The sequence below is a fragment of the Empidonax traillii genome, unplaced genomic scaffold, assembly GCF_003031625.1.
Source record: "Empidonax traillii isolate 1590-97213 ecotype Southwest subspecies unplaced genomic scaffold, ASM303162v1 scaffold474:size1423191, whole genome shotgun sequence".
Classification (NCBI taxonomy): domain Eukaryota; kingdom Metazoa; phylum Chordata; class Aves; order Passeriformes; family Tyrannidae; genus Empidonax; species Empidonax traillii.
Window position 1 is genome coordinate 1,167,231 of NW_020955667.1, and position 21,674 is coordinate 1,188,904.

The window sequence follows — 21,674 nt, forward strand, 5'->3', positions numbered from 1 at the left end:
GACAGGGCCGCGCGTCCCGCCCCATCCAGGGGCGTGCCCGCCGGGATGGAGCCGAACCCGCGGCCCCGGGCGGCGCTCCATCACCCAATTAAGACACATTAATTAATTAACATGCCCATGCCGTTTATTTCTCAGAAACAAAAGGTCGAGTTATCTTCTCAGAGGTGTTTCCTGGTTTGATGAGCGATGAACTGCTGGTGGAATACTCCAAATGGATGATGATTTCAATACTGTATAGCCTGGTTTTGGATGGGTGATGCCTGGTGCAGAATCCCATCTTGTTACCTCCCAAAGGGAGTCTTGTGCACTGGCCAGGCCTTCCATGAAGGCTATGCTTTAGGAGAACTTCCCTGCCTGAGGTGGGGGGCCAAGGAAGCCTCCTGCCTGCTTGGTGGCAGCCCGGGAAGGAGCAAGACCGAGCATCTTCTGGATATTCTGCAGAAACAAGAACAAAGAGCAGGATAGTGTCAGACCATGATAAGGGAGATAGAGAGGAAGAAATCCCAACTTTGCTTACAGAGTCACAGAATTGTTAGGTTGGAAGGGACCTCTGACGATCATCCAGTCCAACCCTGCCAAGCCAAGACAGGGTCACCTGGAGCAGGTGACATAGGGATGCATCCAGGTGGGTTTGGAATGTCTCTAGAGAGGGAGATTGGGCAGCTCGCTCCAGTGCTCTGCTGCCCTCAACATAAAGAAGTTCTTCCTCCACCTGTTGAGGTAAAATTTCTTGAGTTTTAGGTTACATCCACTGCTCCTCATCCTGTCACTGGGCACCAGTGAACAGAGTTCTGGCACCATCCTCCTGGCACCCACCTTGGAGATATTTATGTGCATTAATGAGATCCCCTCTCAGTCTTCTCCAGACTAAACAGGCCCACCTCACAGTGTCTGTCCTTGTTAGAGAGATGTGCCAGACCCCAAATAATCTCTGTGGCCTCTGCTGGACCCTCTCTAGTGGTACAAGTAAAGCCTCCTTCCTCGTTTCAACAGATTCAGGTTCTCACCCACACAGCCTTATCCATCTGTCTACTATATACTGGACCTCTATCCCTATATGTTCAAACTAGCTTAGCACAGAGCCAGACAACCATCCCCAACAACTACATTTAGAGCTGTACCACTCCTTCCCAAATCCACATTTTGGCTGAGGGTTCTTTTCTACCTCCAGCTACACACCCCATAGTCAGCTGGCAGGTGCCTTGTCAATGTCTTTGTGCATGTGTTGGTTTAAAATCAACCTACAACATCTTTGCAATTTAAATGCAGTGCACACTCAGGAGCGTGTTCCCAACAGCTGCTCACGAGCAGAACCATGCAGCCCTTGGTCTTCCCAAATTCCAGAAAGCACTGTTATGGCAGCCCTCAGAGCCAGAGGGTCTGCAGGCTGGCGAGGAAGGCCCTCTCCTAATGCAGCAGGAATTTGGGTCAGCAGCATGGCAACCACAGTGTGTGCCAAGTCCAAGTCAGGAGCTTAGGCACAGAATTAGCATGAATGCTAGGGCTGCAGACAGAACAATGGGGCGGTGGAGACATGCAGGATAACAGGACCCATGTAGCAAACCCCAAAACCTGACTATTGAGATGACCTCATCTGCATCCCAGCAGGGTGTTTCAGTGGAAAACAACAAACAGGGAAAGAATTAATTAGCAGAGCCAGGCATAATCTTTAAAAAAAAAAAATCATACCAGAATACTTAAATTTTATGTTTTTCCTGATTTTTGTGAAATTTCTTTTAAATTTTGCAACAGTGGAACTACAAAGAGCCACCAGTTCTTTGGGTTTCATGCTTCACTGTAAGGAACTCCAGCTCAAGATGCTGTTCCTGCAGTGCTAGCACAACAGGGACATCTTATGCAAGGGAGAGAAGAAAACAACTGTGTCCTCCTCATGTCACCAGCTGAGTCCTGGCTATTGAGACAACAAAAGGAGGAAGGAGGATTCTCTTCAAACCTGAGTGTCCTCTCCAAAATAACTGTCAGGATAGGTCAGACAGGAAGGAGAATATACAAACAACAAAAAGAGAGAAAAAAAAGAAAATAAAAGGCAGATAGTTTTGTAATGCCATAGTAGCTACATTAAAATAAAACAATCAGGAATCATTACAGGTGGAGACTATGAAAAGGAAGGTTTCAGCCCACACAGTAAAGGAGAGGAACACTTAAAGAGCAATTATATGAGGTCCAAAAGTCCATAAACCAGCCACTGGCTGATGTTTAGCAACGGAATGTATACGAGAGCATTAACTCCTTTGTGAGGTTCCTCTTCTCGGCACTTCCTTAGTCAAGCAGTGGACAGAAAGGAGAAAATAGGAGCAGCCGAGGGACACATCCAGTAACACCAGAGGGTGCTGTAGAGCCAGCAGCGGGCAGGACCATTATCCTGTGAGCTTTCTACCGTCTCACTGGTGGAGCAGAGATCCTAGCAGAGCATCCTTGGAACCAAGGAAATGTGCACTGCCTCCAAACCTGTTCCTTTCACCATGGAAGGAGAGGAGAACAATGGTGCTAAAGTTTACTCCAACTGCTTGAACAGTTCTAAGAGGAAGGGAGATGACAGACTGTATGTGAATTCCAGACCACAGTCAGTCTCCAGCACTATCTTTACATGTAGTCCCCTCCATGCTGTGGAAGGCAGATAGGATCAGGCACTAGCTCCAAAGAAAGGTTTTCTGGACAGCAATCCTGAAGTCTACACAGCTGGAAACACCAGGGATGGGGCAAGGTTCAGCAGAAACCTTGTCCTGTCTGCTGCAGGCCACCTTGCACAAGGAAGTCTGCAGAGTCTACTTCCAACACAAACACAACCATTACCTTCAGAAGCAGGGAGGGAAGACTAAAAATCCGAATTTCTCATCTGAGCTCTTTTGATCTTTCCTCAAACGACTGTAGGAAGGACAGGAGCTGCTTCTGCTTTTGTCTTCAAACCCAGAAGGGGCCTCAAGGCAGCAAGTGGCTCTCTGCCCTAAAGACCAGGCTCTGTGGGAAAGTGCACTCCTGGCAGTAGGGATAATTGCTGGCTCCCCTTCCCCCTGGGAACACATTTCAGTGAGAAGCAGCCTAATCTACAGTTCAGATGCGTGTGAAAAGGAAGTGAAGACCAGCAAATGCCCGAGGAACAGCAGCATATCCCTCTTCCCAAACAGCACAGGTGAAGGCTGGGAGCTTAGAACCATGAGTGAGGAAAGAGGATGTAACCCTGACATTACACCTCCCACCCAGCCCAGCAGACTTTCCCAGCTGAAATCCAACAACTCAAGGACCCTTGGAAGGCCTCTCCCAGCAACCCTCCTCTCTCCAAACAGGAAAGCAGGAGGAACTAGGAGACAGGATTTACGTGCCAGGGAGAGCTGGGAACAGCGCAAAGGAAGTTACTCACTGCGAGGTGACTATTTTGGGAGATGCTGGCCAGGTCACAGGCAGCAAGCTTCCCAGTCAGTGTTTGAAGAGTTTATCACCCCCACATGCCTGAGGGCCCCACGAATAGAGTGCCTGATGCTGCTCCTGCCTGTCCAACTAATGTCAGTTTAACCACCGTCCAGTTAAGTCTCCCACCCTCACATACTCCCCTGCATTTCCCATCAGGTCACTGTTTTTTCACACACACGAGTTCCTCCACCTCTGAGCTCCACAGGAACATATCTCTTCCCTGCCTTTGATCCCTTCACAGGCAGCTCCAGGGAAGGCTGAAGGATGAATGATCTCCTTTGTTTGTGACCTGTTCCCTGACTTTTGGTCCATCTTCACTCCTCCTCTTGTGTGAGCAGCATCAAGCCAGACAGGATCTCCCAAACCAGTTCCCCTCCCTTGGGCTAGCAGCTGTTTTGAAGCCAGCATGGCAAGATTTCCCCTTCTGAACACAGTGAAATACAAAGGATCACAAAACTTTCACCTCCAAGGTCATTGAAAAGCACTAAGTGCAAGTCTTTGGCACCATTTTAAATCCTTAATTACTTCCATGCCCTCTCCCCAGGCCTCTCACAGAGCTCTAAAGTTCCCAAAGTTGTTATCACCTAGGTTCTTTCAAACAGCAATAAAGCCAGGAGCAGGATGCCAGGAGCAATCACAGCTTTGGTTCCTACTTGTTGAGCAAACTGGAGTGTCCCTGCCCTTCCCTCCAGGTACCAAGGAGGAAGAAACTGCCTGACAGCTGGAGAACTGCAGGAATCCAGGTTAAGCCATGTTAACCACGATCACATAGATAAGGCAGCACTATGAAGACTGCAGTTTTACACCCTTCTCCAAAGCAATAAACGAACTCCCCTCCTCCACAAGGCCTCCAGCATGAACTCTCAAGCACAAGGGCAATTTTTTTCCCAGAATTTCTCTTGAAAGCCCAAACCACTGCAAAGAGCTCGGCATTTCTGAGTTCCTGCCATCCACCAGTTTCACCATATGAAACAGCAGGAAATGCCCAGGACTAGAACTAACCCCAGGAATTATATTTTTGGACAAAAATGGGGGATTTTTCAGCAAAGGAGTTCCCCAGTCAACCAGACGGGTGAAGAAAAATCTTGCCGGCAGTGCTATCTAGTTTCACGTAACTTGCAACATTGCAAACAGAGGACTTCCCATGTAACAGGTGAGTAGCACAGAGCAGCACCAGACAAGATTGCTTGAAGGAACAGCATCAGACCACAGCATACCAGGAATTCTGGAAGGTGATCTTAAGAGCTAAAAATGTCTAATTCTTTCAACGCAGCAAACACTGCGCCAGTTCCCGAGTCACTGGGAAGTGAGTTTGTCTTCCAGCAAACAGTCAGGAAACCCCTGGCCTTTGGTACTCTGAAGCTGCGCCTGCCTGAAGTGAGGGGTTGGCCAGGTGAACTCCAAGTGATCATTTCAACATAAGTTATTCTACAGTTCATTACCAGCTTTTGCATAGGACCAGACACAGATTCATTTCAACACAAGCACCCAATACAAAAGGCTAGGGAGAATTCCATTTACCAGCGTGCACTTTGTGACTAAAGGAAGTCTCTGTTACAGAGCTGCTTCATGAAGCTCATCCCAACTTCTGACAGCATCTGGCATAACACATCACTTCTCTTTGCTGATCTGCTATAAGCCTAAGTCCCCTGCCACCCCCAAGTAAAAGCAGCAAGAATTCAGGAAGTAAATCAAAGAAAAGGGAAATGAAATACAGAAGAGCAGGTAATTTGCAGCTAGTTGCACCAACATTCATCCAGTCCCCAGAGTCTATTAATCTGGGAAAATTTGGAAAACAAAGTAAATTTCTGGCTGCACTGAGAAGGCCCTCCTGTCCTCATTGGCCATTCTGACACTTAAACTGCCAGCGAACCTTCCTGAACAAGCACTTCTCTTATCCTCACTGATATCCTCACCCTCTTCCAAAAGATGGGACTATCAAGCTGTGTGGATCCTACTCTTGGCTTATCATACTAGACCCCCTCTGTCTGTGTCAAGTCCCTGACACGGGGAGAGACTTGACATTCAACGTAAAATTCTTAAGACTGAAAAATATCAGGCAGCCAGCAAAAACAGGAAGGACAAACCCAAAAAAGCAGGTTTAACTCTTTCCTCACTTTTCTAGCAACTTTATGGACTGATGAAACCTTTATAGAACTACCAGTCACCAAGGAAATTTCCCCTGAAGACACTAGTTTGTAAAGATGTAAATGTTACTGTAAAAGTCATAATTACTAAAAAGTGGGATTTAGATTGCCTTCTGATGGAGACAATCTCTTGGTATGGCAATCCATAAAGTTATCATAGAAATCAGGAATCCGTTTCTGCCAACTCTGGCCTAGAGTCCTGGTGCAAGTCTCCAGTCAAGTCTTCCAGGCCAGTGCAGGATATTGATTGTTTTTATGACCTCAGCCTAGAATGACTTTGAATATGAGGCCGAGGAATGAAGGCAAACAATGGATCAAAGATAATATGTGCAATACTGACAGCAGCGGTAGATTCCTCTTCATGGATGGAGACGTGCTTTCCCTGCTCCAGGCACACAGGAGAGACAGCAATGTGCTCACCTGTCTGATTGACATTGTGCAGAGAATGTAGAGGAAGATGAAGGAGCAGTCGGTGTAATCCTCACCCAGCAGGTTGCGGTGGGAGAGACCTTGGATGTACGAGAGGGGGATAAACGGAAGCTTTGCCACCACTCGGCCATCAAATCTGGAAAAGAGAGCACTGCATCACAACTGGGGACAGTAAAAGAGCATTTGGATACGGAAAGGGAGCATCTTCAACACAGCACCAGAGCAGATGAGAGTGCACGGAAGGCTAAGAAGCCTTGCTGCCTTATCCAGCCCACCTCTCCACACACTCCACCAAGGAGACTGAGTATGCCTCACTCACCGAGCCCTCCACACTCAACTATCCACAGGGTAAAGAGGTTTCCCTCAATAACAGTTTTGGCACAGTCAAAGAGGTTTAAGTGATGGCCTGGACAAGCTGTTGTTTCATAAAATCTTGGTTGGTATTTTGCAGTTTTCTGGTGCATTTTATTTAGCAGTCAAATTTAGCAGATCAGTTCCCACTCAGCACCTCAATAGAAGACAGATGACTGTCACCCTGCTGTATTGCAGTTACTGCAACAAGACAGACTCTTTGCTTGAAGCAAAAGAGCATTTTTTAAGCAGAGACTAAATCAAAAGACACCTTTTTCTTTCCTGGAGCAACCTCAGCACAAGAGGGCCCATTAACAGAACACATTTAATACCCACAGTCTTCTCTGCATTAGCTCTGAAGACGAGGCAGTGCAGAGGCAGGATGATAGTGCATATTCCAAGCGGCATGTACTGCTCCTGGAATTCCTCCAGGTCCACATTCCAGGGCATCAGGCAGAGTGTGAACTCTGGCCAGTTTGCAAAGATTTCTCCCAAGTCAGACAGTCAACCCAATCTTTTGAAGTAAGTGTGTATGATGCCTCATCAGCATGTGCATATTTGGATGTTATTTTCTCTGCATGTGCTGATTTTCGAACAGGTGTTTCTTGTTTCAAGAGATCCTAAATGAGCCTTCTTTCCTGTGGAGAGGCATTCACACAGCTACAGCTCAAACACACACCAACTTTGTTTACATCTCACAGGCAGTTTGGCAAAGGAGCTCAGAACGGATGTTTATCTCCCTGTAACATCCCCCAGTGGCTTCAAATTCTACGTTATTCCTGCTGTGAGAATGACAAGTACTTCAGCAGTAGCACCCCGAGGTACCTGCTTTTAATTCCAGCAGGTTTTCAGTTATGAAGAAGCACTGAAATGTACAACTCCTTGATTAAAGCAGAGAATTGATTGCATCAAAAAGTTTCTGGCAAGAGAGAATTGAGACACACAGAAGCTAATTTCTCTCCCAGGAAAAATCCCCAGTGGCTTGGAGGCCACCACTGCTACACATCTCGCTGCCTTTTAAGCCACAACAGTCATTCAGCTGCTTGTCTCAAGCACAGCAGTCTGCTCTTGGGGTTTAAATCAGCCTTCTTCATGCTTCCTTCCAGCATGGTCCAACCTGCTGCTCCATTACTACTGACACGCTAAGAAAGAGAACAGCTCATCGCAGTGATTTCCATTTATGGCTGAGCTGGCACTTGACAAACGTGAGGTGCCCAGCCACAGAGTAGCAGCATTTGCACACAATTCCTTGCTCCTTTTGTGCCCTGGAGCCATGACCCCACTTAAGAACAGGAAAAGCAGCAGATGCGGCTGCAGTCACTGCAAGTCTCAGCCACCCTTTTTTCTCCTTTTTGTACCACACCCACAGTGCCTCCACAGATGAACCAGCAGCAGGGAGAAGAGGAAGTCCAGGAGCCTCCTGAATCTGTAACTGAGCTGCTCTTCCTGCAACAAGCAGCTACTCTTTATACTATGCCAAGAGACTGATGTTACAGGGAACCAGCTCCATCAGACAGTGCAGGTACCACCCACCAAAGCTGCCATTTGATTCAGGTCCACTGGCTACTTTGTACTGAGACCAGGAGCAAGGATTTAATTATGGAGCCCCAAAGGGCAGACAGTCAAATCTTTAGATTTTAATTCAATAGCCTCAGCTATTAGCATGAAAGTTATTCCAGCTCTAACAATCAGTGAGCTCTCTGGATACTTCTGGTATTCATGCTTCCTGTAAAGAAAGAGGCAGTTCAAGGAAAAATATGCCCAAAGGTTCACATAAAGCCTCTGTCTAGTAGCATGATCTCTGTGGGCAGGAATCCTCAAAGGAGAAACAAGACAAGTAAACTTGGTGAGTTTTAAGTTTATTGGTTTCTTTTTTTTTTTAGGTTAATATCTATGGAAGGAAGAGATACAAAGGATTTAACCCAAATCAGTTCCTTCCTAAAGCTCTTAATAAATTTACAGTTCTGTAACACTACTTGGGCACAGCATACTCAGAACTGCCTCTTCCTCCTATAGGAAAATGGGTAGAGGAGGGTAAAGCCTTTTGTTTTTCCACTTGTTTCAGTGCAGGGGCGGTGCTGATGTTTGTATTGCACCCAAACAGCACAGCAAGCACTTGAAGGCCTCGAGTGCAGCAGCACTATAAATCCCCCCTCAGACACCTTGTTGCTGGGGATGTGACTCACAGTGCACCTCCAGCCCTGCTCAGGGCTGCAGTGAAATGAGACATCAGTGACTCAAGACTGTACCCAAATTTTAGAGTCCTTTATTGCCATGTTGCTCTGCTCAGCTTCCTAGCACCCAGAGAATGCTAGATGCTGAAGACTGACTAAGCTGAATAAATAAAGAATCCACACAGTGGCGCTTCTGTTATTATGTTACCCCAAGTTTGCAATTTATCCACCCACAGATCTCCAGTAAAATAACAATTGAGTGTATCCTAGGGACTGCCAAAACAGAGGCCAAAGGCTTTTTATGCCCAACGATGTAAATTCCCATTTGGAAGGACAAGCATATTGCCCAGATATCAAACAACCTCCTAAAGGTTATCCTAATCATATTCATGTCACCTTCAGATTTAACAGCCAACAGTTCACATTTTAAGTGTAGCAAAGTTTTAAAAGTCAAGCACAGGTCTTTCAGATTTGCATATCTAAACCAAAGCTTTCTATAACCATGCAAGCCAGTTTGGGGGTTTTTATCTTTGTTTTTAAATTGGACCTATCCCAGGTCACTTTTAAAGCAAAGGAAGATTGGAGCCCATGCCTGGACCTGTCAATATCTGGACTCTGATCACCTTAAGTAGGGCAACAACAAACTCTGCAATTAAAGCTCGTTTCTACAGGCCAGGGAGCTGACCCAGTTTTGCTTGCAAGAGCATTCTGTGGTCACACTATTATACTCAAGCCAAAGCAGCTGAAGACTGAAGCTGCTTGCCCGACATCTCCCAAACTTGCCCTAATCAGGATGTTCCCACACAGAATGGGTATTAGAACTGTGTCTAGACTGAATGCAATTTATTCAGCTTGACTGTCTTCAGTATTCAATGTTCCCTCTTGAGCAGAACATGCATGTGGTGACCAAACCACCCCAACTTCATATGAAATACTGATCCATTTTATACAGATTAGTTATGGTTCTTGGCTGGACTCTGCCACTGCAACACTTCAGATGCTAAAGGGAAGGTGGAAAATATATTCACCATAAAAATTTAAGAAAAAAAAATCCAGGAAGATGATACTTACATGGAGTTGAACATTCCCATCAAGGCAGTGAAGCAGAAGCCGATGGCAAACATGGATTTCATTCGAACCTGCAAGCAGAAAGGTCAGAGGCAATCAAAACAACAGGCCTACACTGAAGTACTGTGAGCTCACACCCTCATGAAGAGGCTTTGTACAGATCACTGAAGTCTACAAGGAAAAAGGATGACCCAAAAGGCAAAGAGATTATAAAAGTGACTGAAGAACTCCCAAAGGTAAGTTTGGTCAACAGCTGGGTACACAAAGGCAGGCACAGCGTGGGCCAGGGATGTGAGGAATCATGGGGACAAAACCAAAAAGTGCTCTAGAATTTTCCTGTTACCTTCTAGAGGCTTTTTCGTTTTCCTTAAGCCTATACAACCAGTCAGCAGGGGATCATTACAATGACTGAAGTTACAAGAAGTCAGACAAATTCTACTTTGAAAACATCATGGAGTCTTACAAAGCTGAAAATGGCTAAGGTTTGGCATGAGATGAGGCAGTAACTGCTGGAGAACTCTGTGGCTCACACTAAAATCTGTAGAGAATTATTAGAGAAAACCCAGAAGGACGTTTCAGGAGGAAAAGCAGCTATGTCTGCCAATTGAATAGTGTCTTTCTGCTGGAAAACTGACTGAAATCCCCAGCAGTTGGGAACTTTGTTTAATTTTCGTACCATTGACAAGTCCCTGTTGTTATTCTTCAGCTTCTCTTCTTGTCTCTCTGCAAAGACAAAAACAACAGTTATAATCAGTTCTGTCAACCTAGAAACCAGAGTGTTTTCATTTCCAGGAAGACTTAACCTTTTTGGCTGTGCAAACAAATAACACTTCCAAAATCAACTCCAGCTCTGCCAGACAGTAGAAAGTGAAAAACTGTACATAGCCAACCATTTCTCCACAGCAACGTGCAGCAAGGCTGGCACAAAAAGAGGAGGCGGCTGGAATCACACATTCAGCACTTTTGAAAGAAATGCACCGAATGTCAGATTTGCTAACTCAACCGACACAGCAGCATGAACATTACTGCCAGAGAACAGACAGTGCCCCTATATCACAGTTCCCAAAGAAAGCGGTCTCAGTTTGGCTGCACACCACTGTAAATCTGTTGTGTAAGTAAAGATTTCATTTTGGAGGTGTCAGAAGGGACTTTGAAACAATACAAAGAGCTGGGAGCTGCACCTCAGCAATGCCAACATCCTGCTTGTCTCAGTAATGAATTTTGGACTCTTGTCACACCTCTGAGGTTCTCCAAAGATGGAAGAGATTTCCTACATGAAATTCAGTAATGTGTGTATTATCGTGCTTTGCAGAAAATACTTTAAAATACTGCTTTGGAAATTTAGTCTGTCCTTAAGTCACCACAAACTTCAAAGACGCTCAGAGACTGGAGAGGACATTTTCCATGCCCCTCACTGGAGGGCTGCTCTGGCCTTGAGCATTATCTACTGTCACCTTTCTTGTCCCATGTCTCCATCATCCCTTGTGCTCCTCTGAGGATCCAGAGCGTGAATGAAGAGGGAGTGATGCAGAAGTACTGTCAAGTACAATTTTCCAAGGATCCCACTGAGGTTTCATTATAAGAGGTCCAATGACACAGAAGCTCCACAGCTCTCTCTCTAAGCACAGGGACTCACCGTAAGTGCTATGAAAGGCAATAGCAACACCCCTACCCAATTTCTTAGAATCCTCTTGGTTATTTTCAGTCACTCCTGACTACAAACCATCCACTCTGGCAGGAACTTTCCAGACACCTGTTTCCTGACCCAGGTGGAGAATTTTGTTCTGGGACATTTCAGCAACCTCAAGCCAGTTCTTCAGGAATCACGTTTGGCACAAATACTTGTTTTTTCCCCTCTGCTACATAACTAGCCATCTTTTTAGGTGGGCTAAAGGTTACATAGGAAAAAGAACACAGCTCTGATCCCCCAATATACCCGAACTGTCTCTCACCTATTTCTACAAACTCTAAACAAACAGGCTCTGGGTGCTGCTGTTCATCCAGCACTCACGTGGACTCCTGATAATGTCAGTCTTTCCTTCCAGGGGCACATGGACACAGGAAGCAGTAGCAAAGTTTAAGCTAGCAAATGAATTTCTTAAGATGAAATGACAAAAGGCCACACCATGATGTTAAAGGTGTCCTTTTTCAGCAGTGTCAAAGGTGATTTAGACACAGCGTCATAAGTAGGAAGCAGCAAATTAAACCTTCTCCTGCAACTTTCGCCCTACCTCCTCGTGCACATGCATGATTCATCCCTTACGAAACCAAGAAATATCATCCACACACCTCCTGCCTTATTCTGTGCACAGAACAGATGGCAACCGAGGCAGGTCTGTACCATAGTTGCTACTTATCCATAAAGCCCCAGTCAATATTTGTTTGTCATTAACTAAAATGGTAGAATTCAGAGGAACTCCAGGACAAGTAAATCTGCTGTTACAACAATACCACATCTTGCAGAGTGATTTGACATCCAGCGGAGTTAATGAAACCTGAGATTTCAAAAGCAGTGAACAGCTGTGAGTCATTTTCTGGAAGTCCAGCTTGACATTTAGGGCCTAATTTTTCAGAAACATCAAGAATTCAGCTTTGCCTGAAAACAAATGAGACACTGAAGTTATGCAGCACTTGGAAAAATAAAAAAATCAGTTTCAGTATCTTAGGTTTTGCCAGCAAGCATCACAGCAAACAAAATCAGTGGTCACTTCCTAAGTTCTGATCTTAGTCCCTTTGTGCTTTGTTTTTTCATCAGCAAAACAAGATTATTTGAGTGCATAAAAAAATTGGTGGAGCATCTGAATTCCTCAGATTCTACTGTTTATTAGTTTAGCCCAAGCACAAGTACAATACTGTCTCCCAAAAGCATAGCTTGGATGGTGCCCCACAAAAAAAAAGCCACCGTCACACTTTTTAATGTTATGTGTAATTGCTACATGGGGTCACTTTCAGAGTTGCCTTATCTACCAAGCAGTGTTCATCCCACACAGGGATTATTGAAGATTAAGAACTGAAAATGCACAAGAGGAAGCATTTTGGCTTCTGTCCCTAAGGGAATCTAACGACAACAGGTTTTCTACCTAGGAAGAACTGTTTGAAGATGTGTTTATAATTCCCAAGCTTTGTACAGATCAAATGACTAATCCAGCTACCTGGAGTTACAAAGGAATGAGGAAACCAACTCCCAGGAGCTCTCAGAAGTGTTCCTGCCACAATTTCTGTAATAACTTAACTGAGCTTTGCTGCACGTTGCAAGTCCTGCAAATAACAAAACTTCCTAAAGCTCACGTCCCTTAAACATTTATTACTTTGTTCTTGCTTAGTTCAGTACTTAAAGAGTTACCTTTACCCAGGAAGACTTCAGCTTATTGACAACGAAAAAGAATGGAAAAATAAATCACTGCCTAAAATTGACCAAAACTAATTTATCAAACTTGAAATAAATCTACGGACAGTTACAGTCAACATAAGGTGACAGTTACAGCCACCTTCAGCTCTGTTATTAATAACAATCATGGTTAAAATGGGAGAGAAAGTCAATGAGTTCAGCAAGTGGTGCTGCTCCTCTCCGTGATCTGCCCATGTGACCAAAGCAATCAGGAGGCTGGATGTCTCCTGTCTTGGAAGAGCAAGGCAAATGAATAAATATTTTTGAAAGTACCATGGCTTCCGAAAGTTTCTCAGCTTTCCCCATTTCTGAGGCACCAGTCTTACCTATCTTCTTTTTCTGCTGTCTGCCTGCTGATTCAGTTATCGTTTCCTTCTTCTTTTCCACTGCCAAATGAAAAGATATTCCGTCATTTCTGCACAAGGTAACCACCACTCCTTTTTCACACATCAAACAAAACGTTTTATTCCTATAGAGAAGTGGGGCTCAAAGCAGCTAGGTAAGTTATCAACTATCAGGGATGATTACACCTATCAATTAAAAACTATAATTAAAAAATTCAAAACCCTGCATGAGACATGAACATATTTAATGGGTTAATCCACAACCCTGTCAAGAGCCCATTACATTACAGACTGAGCAGTCTGGGGACAATTTTGGCTTAAGTGACCCTTGCTGATTTGTCATTAGTACTAGACAGTACTTTTGATTCAGCAAGTGCAATGAAAAGAGCTTTGTGGCCAGCTCTGCTCACAATTATCTGCAGTGGGAAGCAGAATACAGGACCGCCTGTGTTCTCGCACATCCCTTCTCCACAGGCCGGCATTCTCAGGGGAAATGCTGACCAAGCAGTAGGCCACAGCCTCTCCATTCTTCAATTAATTAGTACTGAAGTATTTGCAGTATCTTAAAGTAGGAGCCTAAGCTCAAAGGTATAAAACCCCAAATCAGATACCCACCAAGCATCTGCAACCCACTGCCACTGCAGCAAGCAAGGCTCACGCAGAGCCAGCACAGTGAACTTGTAACATGGTAAATGTGCTGCTCGTCTGCAAGTGTTCTGCTGACAGCAAGAAGGGCTCTCCAGGAAGTAAGAGACATTTTAATTCAAGAACTATAACAAAAGTACTACAAGAAGTGAGGAGTGACCACGGTCTAGCAACAGATAGCAGCCCTTTTTTTTACTCTGTGTATCTATGTAAACTGCTTCTACCATATCTACCTTATCAACAAAGAGATTTGGCTCATTGTTAGCTCACAGATACCTGAGTGCTAGGACTGTACTCCCATATGAAAGACCAGCTCAGCACAGATCTAGCCCTGATTTCAAAGCACAGAGGAAAAAAGGACCAGCCAGACTTCCAAGCCACACGAGGATTTGTAGAGCTGCCCTCCTCAGTGCCTGTAAGTCAGTCACAACTGCTCAGAAAACCACTCTGGCCCAGACAAGTTACCTGAACATCATCTCTTCCACAACAATGTATTGAGACACCTGCTTTTTCCTAAGAACAAGTGTATCTCTGAAAGGCAAGCTGAAACAAGAGGAAAAACAGGGAGCTTGTGCCCTAGGGAATACTGGAGAGAAGTGCCAGGTGACTCAACGCACCCAGCAGTCACAGAGAGCTCTCTCCATAACTTCCCTTTTGCCAAATCCAGATGGGGAAACCTGATCAGTCCACCCCTACCGTGGTCCACATAACCCCATAGCCCCCAACTCTAAACTCTAAGCAGCCTTATGCAAACCCAAAGGGACAGCCCCAGTTGCCCTATGGTTCCAGCAGAACAAAGAGTGTCAAGCAGTCTCTAAAGCCATGAGAACATACATGGCAACACAGCAGAAAATCCAGGGATAGCCTTCAGCCTTGCAAAGCTACCCCCAGAACACTGACTATAATCTCTGCAGCAGCCTCAGTCAGACAACTGTGCCTCCTCCCTAGGAGGACAGGAAGAGACGAAACTAAGGAGTAACAATGTCTCCTTAAGCACATTACTCGGGCCCCTTTGTTTTTGCAAATCCTAAGGATCCCTAGGACTCTCACGGGAGAGCTTAAAGATCTCAAATGTGTTTTTTCCTGTTTCAGATGTGTTAGATAACAGCTAAAAGGTGTGGCTCAAGTGGTCCACTTAGCAAGTTGTAAGCCACCAGGTCAGCCAGATGTCCTCAGAACAGGAGGGGAAGGAAAAGCTGAATTTTTAGTGACTCCTTATTTAGCTTTACCTTTTTTTTTGTTGTTGTTGGGGGTGGGGAATCGAACAAGGAGATCAGAAACTAATTGAGATGCATGAACCTCATGTCTTTCCCTTCACAGATGATAGCCTAGATACCAGGAGAGCTATTAAAAACAAACAGCATTAAACTCTTACAGCAGTCATTAAGCCCCAGAGACTAAGCCCTGCTAACTGCTTTCGGAATTTAACAGCACAAACAAACAAGGACACTAAGTTTTCAGCTGGGTTTCAACTACTTCTCTGACTTCCTCTTTTGGGGCTAATTCCATCGTACACATAGGACAAGTGGGATTAAAGTGAGGCAGGCAGAGATGCAATCCCTGTCTGCCGTGGTGACAAAAGCCCCTAATGTAGGAGCTGTGATACAAGCATGACTACACTTTACCTCCTCAGTTTATTTTGCCCCGTGGAAGGCTGGAATGAGCTGGACCGGCAAGAGCAATAAGTGGTAACATTGTTCTCTCGTGCACTAGGAGCACTGATATCCCAGTGAAACACTTTTAAGGTAAAAGCAGCTCTGTTTGGGCTCCGGTTATGGCGTGGTGTCTCACTGCTGTAACCTGTGTGGGGTTCACACAGTTGAGTTTGAAAGGTAAGATGAATTTCTCCTCTACTCCTTGGTTTCCAATACAGACAAGTGCATTGAAACACTCCATGATCAGCCTCTCACCTTTACCATTCCTCTTAATATCCAAAGCACATTTGACTGCTTGCCCTCAGCTCCTTTTCCCCTTCCTCCCTCATCCTTTGCTCAACCTCTCCCAGGTCTCTCTGATGTCCTTCCTACGGAATGAAAATGGAGCTTATTTCCTTAATCCATTCTGTTAGTTTTCAGTTCACATTAGTATAATTTATTCTTACATCATCTGATAGCTCAGACCTTCTACGATGACTTGCTCTTTACTCATCCTCTGTCATTAATCACCACTTTTATTCTTCACATGTTATTCATTAGTCAACCCCAGAACTTTCTCACAACAGACCTCAAATTCACCTTTTTACCCCTGAAAGGCAGAAACGGCATCTTTGAACATATTTCAGGCATTTATTTCAGACATTAGCCACTCCTGTTCAGAAAAAACAAGATGCCAGTACCAATCTCTTACTCCATTAACAGAGAGAGCAATTCAGACAAGGCAACAGGTCTTTGTGCTGAGCCTCCTCCAGCAAAAGGCAAGAATTAAGGACAGAAATAAGTCCACTCACTACAGATTTATGTAACTTGTAGAATTTGGCTTCTATGAAATCCAAGCTAAAGGAAGTTCTCACCCCCTGCAGAAATTTCTCAGAGCACAGCCATTACTCAATGTGACACCTGCAGGAGTCACAGGAGCAGCAGGACACTTTCTCTGATGCCTGAAGGGTACTTACATTTCTTGCTCTGCTTTTCCACTTCAGCCTTTAATCTCTTGTATTTGTCTGTCCGGTAAACCAACACCCAAGTGATACCTGAAACAAACACTCAGCAAGTGACCAGGTAAGCAAAGGCCTCCTGCAATAACAGTGATGCAAGTGAGCAAATGCACATGCAGAAATTAAACATTATGTCTACAAAACCACGTCACAGCACAGCCAAGGCAGCATAAAGCACCAGCAAGAGGTATCTTCCCTTTTCTTCATAACCCCTTCTCATGTTTCACATAAAATGGAACTGTAAAATAAACTATGAAACAATCTATATATGAAGCTAAAAAAAGTCTTTAGTTTTTCATTTTATATATAAACTATATATAAGATAAATCTCTTCAGAAATTGACCAGCTTCGGTTACCTCATGCTCATATTTACCAGCTGTTGCTCACCTTAGAAATCAAAGCTTCATTAAGGCAATTAACATCTTTGTGTACTGCTTTTTCACAGCAGCTAATTAAAGCCTGAGGAATAATTCCTGCTCCTACCAGGACCTGTCCATTAGCAGCATCACATTTTGAAAAGGCGAATTAAGATATTAGACTAGACCAGAAGAGACCTCAAGAGTTCCTCCAGTCTAAATTCCTTGCACTTAAACATGATAAAACCAAGTTGAGCTACAGGTGGCTTGTGAGCAGCTCAGTGTCAGCCCCTACACAAAACTCTTGGCCCCTTCTTGTTTTGGCTTCGTCTTGACAGCAGGGCTGTGCTGCTGAGTCCCTGGAATCACCAGCTGCAGGGAAGAGAACCCTGGAAACACTTCCCAGGTCAACACAGGTCCATGCTGTGAAAGGCAGAGAAACGTGTACACAGTCCAACCCCAAATGCCAGGAGGGCTCCCAGAGTAGCAGTGCCATATTCCTCTGAGGACTCTCCCTGGGATGCACAAGAGTGCTGTCTTGCAGTTCTGGGATGAAGGTTTGGGGGTAGAGGGGATAAAGGGAAGTTAGGGATACAGCTCAGTGCCAGGAAAGGGGCCTCTGGCTTGTGACTACCCCAAAAAGGCACCAATCCGACCCATTCTTAAAGAGCTTCACCTATTTCAACCATTTAAAAACAAAAAGTCCTTTCAAGTAGCCTAAGCCACCACCGTCGCAAGCTCAGGTGGTTTCTTCACGTTCTTCCCACAAGAGCTACGGTGGAAAACTACCGTGTCCTCCTTCACCCTCCCCCCCCCTCCTGCGAGAAGAAACAAACCCAATTCCTCTGCACCAAAATTCAGTGCCGTTCGGGGTTTATTCATTCCTGTCCGCCGGGGTGCCCGTGAGGTTCCGGAGGCCCAGAGTCCCTGAGCCCCAGCGCCCCCAACCGCGCCCCTCCACCCGCTCCCTCCCGGCGCTCGGGGAGCCCCCCCCGCGGACTCGGTAACTCACCCTCGGCCAGCAACGCGGTGCAGACGGAGATAAAGACGATGAGGAGGGTGTCGGCGAACATGGTGCTCATGGTGCTGCCCCCGCCCCGGCAGCGCCGTCGCGCACCCGGAAGTGCACCCCGCACCCGGAGGCTGCCCTTACGCGTTGCCTAGCAACCGCCGGAAGTGACTACCCGCCATTCCGGAGAGGGCGAGGGGCGGGGCAGCTCGAGGTGGCGCTGCTCGATTGGCTGAGGCGGCTGTCAATCACGGCGCGGGCCCCGCCCCGGCAGGGTGAGGGACCCCTCTGTGATGGCTGCGGGGGCTCTGGGTGAGCACTGGGGCACTCTCCGAGTCCCGCACACGGGGCGTGCTGGTGCCCGCGGTGGGGGTCATAGAAACACGGAATCAGTTTGGTTGGAAAAGACCTCCGAGCTCATCGAGCCCAGCCTGTGACCCAGCATCACTTTGCCAACTGGACCCGTGTCCAGTCTTTCCTTAAGCGCCTCGCGGGGCGGTGATTCCGCCGCCTCCCTGGGCAGCCCGTCCCAACGTCTAATCGCCTTTTCTGTGAAGAAACCCTTCCTAATGTCCAACCTGAACCTCCCCAGCTGCAGTTGGAGACTATAAAATCCGGGTGTGTGCAGCCAGCACTGCCCTCCCTGTGCCTTGCCGGGATGTGGTGCCTGGAGCTGCTCGGAGGGGAAGGTGCACAAAGCGTTTGCTTTTGTTCAACATACCCCTTCCAAAGAGTTTGCCTTCGAACAGCCTTGGTTTCTAAAACTCTGCCCTGGGTGAACTTGCCAGTGGCATGAATGGAAGTGTTCACGGCAAGGTTGGATGAGCCTTGGAGCAGCAACCTGGTCTACTGGAAAGTGTCGCTATCCATGGAACGAGGTGATCTTTAATGTCTCTTCCAAGCCAAACCATTCCATGTTTCTATCAATATCCTGTTAGTACAGCCCACCAGGAGGCATTTTTTGTGATCAAATATTTAGGAATATTGTTATTTGCCCTTTACCAGGGGCTGTTGCTGTCCCTGTACAGCCAGCAGTAGAATACAGCATTTCCTGATTCACAGGGCTGGAAGCAGGGAATTAAATCTCCCATTGCTCCGTGTGTGTAAAATATTCACATATGGGATGAGACTAAGAAGAACGTTAATAAGGACAGTGCAATAATGACAAGGATTTGGCAGACAGACTTAATTGACTTATTGAGGCTCCAGCAGTTACACCTAGAGCAGCAGAACTAGACCAAATCCACGGGTTCTAATGGGGTGAGGAGACCTAGAAAGCAGAAATACAGAAAAGGAAACAGGGCAGGCAGGGAAGGGCAGGTTTGTGCCTGTCCTTACATAACGGAGGAGTTTGCTATCAGTGACAGTGATGCGCTGTGGGATTACATAGGCAGAGCTGAGTGAAAAACAGGGAAGGTAGAAAGCCTATCACCCTTAAATTAAGCACTCCATTCAGAAAGAGGGTGAGAAACTGTCGTTCGGAGGAGACAGTGCAAGCAATGAGTGAGAGCGTGAGGTTAGACAGCAAACAACCCCTCCGGGAGCCTGGTGACATGCACATGAGGAAACACGAGAGCCACGTGTGTGCAGGTGGCTGCCGGTGAGTCAGTCACTGAAAGTTGCAGATAAGCACCCAAGGAAAGTCCCGGTGCTGTCTCCGGGCACGGGGAGCTTTCTGCAACATCAGGGGAGAATTGAGAACTGAACGTCAGCGATGCAAGTCCAATGGGATTCAGAGCCATCGGGGAGACAGGGATGAAATGAAGGACGGATATTTCGGTTTAGGGCGAGCAATGGGAAGCTATTGACAGCTGATGATATTGCAGGACTTGTGATATACAGAAGAAATTCTTTACTGTGAGGGTGGTGAGGCACTGGAATATGCTGCCCAAAGAAGTTGTGGATGCCCCGTCCCTGGAAGTGTTCAAGGCCAGGTTGGATGGGGCTTGGAGCAACCTGGTCCAGTGGAAAGTGTCCCTGCCCATGGCAGGGGCTGGAACAAGATGAGTTTCAAGGTTGCTTTCAACACAGGCCATTCGGTGATTCTTTATTATTTTGTTCCCTCCTGTGTGCCACCTCATGCACTTCCCTGTGCTGTATGCCATCCTCCACCCTTTCTCTCTCTCTTCAGAGCTCCCTGGCTTTCCTGTCTGTGAGATGTATCAACATCAATCAAGGCAGTGTTTTGAAATACTCTCTCTTATACTGCTGTGGGAAATGATTCACAGAGTATCAGTTATTGATACTGGTGTTTTGGTGTTTTGGCAGAGCTGGGCCAGGAGGAGACAGTCAGTGACATGAACCTCTTTCCTCTCTAGTGTCAGTGCTCTGAACTGGAGGTAGAGGTGACACAGTCTCTTTGTAATTTCATCCTGTCATTTTGAATCACACCAGGATCCTTATCAGCAGGTTTTTTTCAGACAACAGACAGCATATTACTCTCAATGGCATTTCCTTTTTAAAACAGCATTATGTGCTTTGATCAACTTGTAAAGGACAGATGAGAGTTGGGTGCAGTTAGATTCGATGTAACAGCCTGGGATATGAGAAAAAGAAAACTATTGGCATAGTACACAGTTCTGGACGTGCGAGTTAAGGGCCAGCACAGTCTATAAACATTCTAGATACAGCAGAGGTAATATTTATGGAGGTAACCTTGAAACCAGATTAGAGAGGCACACATCCCAATAGATTTCATATACTGAAGTCTCCAGACTTGAACTGAACAAAAGATTCAATTGCTTTGCACAGTGTGTTTGTGACCAGCAGATAGGAAAAGTGTGTAAAATTCTCAGTTTTGAGGAAAGATGCCACCTAAAACTAACTGGGACTTAGACTTGGTTCACTTCCAGCCATTGCAAGTTCTTCTTGTGTTCTAAATAAGCCTTGGATATCCTTAGCTCTTACTCCTTCAGGGCCCATCAAGGGGTATCCTTCCCATCAAGGAGTATCCTTCCCCCTGAAGGTATGTCTGTTCCTGCCACATGTCAAGCAATAAGGGGACCTGGAGGTGAAATGCCACAATGGGCATCCTACAGAGGCTCTCGGGATGGACAGCACAGCCTGAAACAGCTGCAGCACAGCAGGGCAGCAGTGAGTGTAGGCATGAGGAGGACCAAAGAACCTGAAGGTCTCACTGTACTGAGGGGGTTTTGTCATTTGGATACAGCTGTGTCAGTGGAGGGGTAAGAAGAGCTGCGAATAGCTCCCAGGGCCCGGTGTTTTGCACAGGTGCCCGTGTTCAGGGCTTGGAAACTGGCGTGGGGCCATGGGAATCCACTGGAATTCATCCCTGCAGGAAGTTCTTGTCCACATGTAGCACTTCCTCTCCTGGTAGAAGCCACATGCAGTGCCATGCGCCCATGGCACAAACCACAGTCTTGCGAGGCACTGTTGCAGAGGAATTAGGAATGGTGGGCAGAGAGGAGGCACAGCATCCTAGGAGATCCTGTCTCACATCCTGCGTGACGAGGGCTCGGGTGTGGGATCTCTCCGGCAAACATTTCCACACCTGTTTCACTCTGTTGAAGTGGAGAGTTAAAAACATAAATGAAAGTTCTAATCCTATGAACAGCGCTGCCAGGAATCTTGGGGCGTTGCTTGGGCCATCTCCTGCCTTGATGCAGGATCAGCTCCATGAAACATTTTCCACACAGGAGCTTGCCTAATGCTTTTTTTTT

At 46.1% G+C, this 21,674-nt stretch overlaps 1 protein-coding gene across 1 annotated transcript; it reads right to left on the reverse strand.

Moving 5' to 3' along the window:
• Positions 1–102: 102 nt before the first annotated feature.
• Positions 103–18,145, reverse strand: TMCO1 (transmembrane and coiled-coil domains 1). The gene is made up of 7 exons (XM_027895856.1): positions 17,998–18,145; positions 16,587–16,664; positions 13,313–13,372; positions 10,275–10,321; positions 9,602–9,669; positions 5,997–6,141; positions 103–435 (listed from the first exon to the last, which is right to left on the reverse strand). Exons 1-7 carry the CDS (start codon positions 18,065–18,067, stop codon positions 337–339), a joined length of 567 nt encoding a protein of 188 aa, XP_027751657.1. The 5' UTR covers positions 18,068–18,145; the 3' UTR covers positions 103–336.
• Between the last annotated feature and the right edge of the window lie 3,529 nt (positions 18,146–21,674).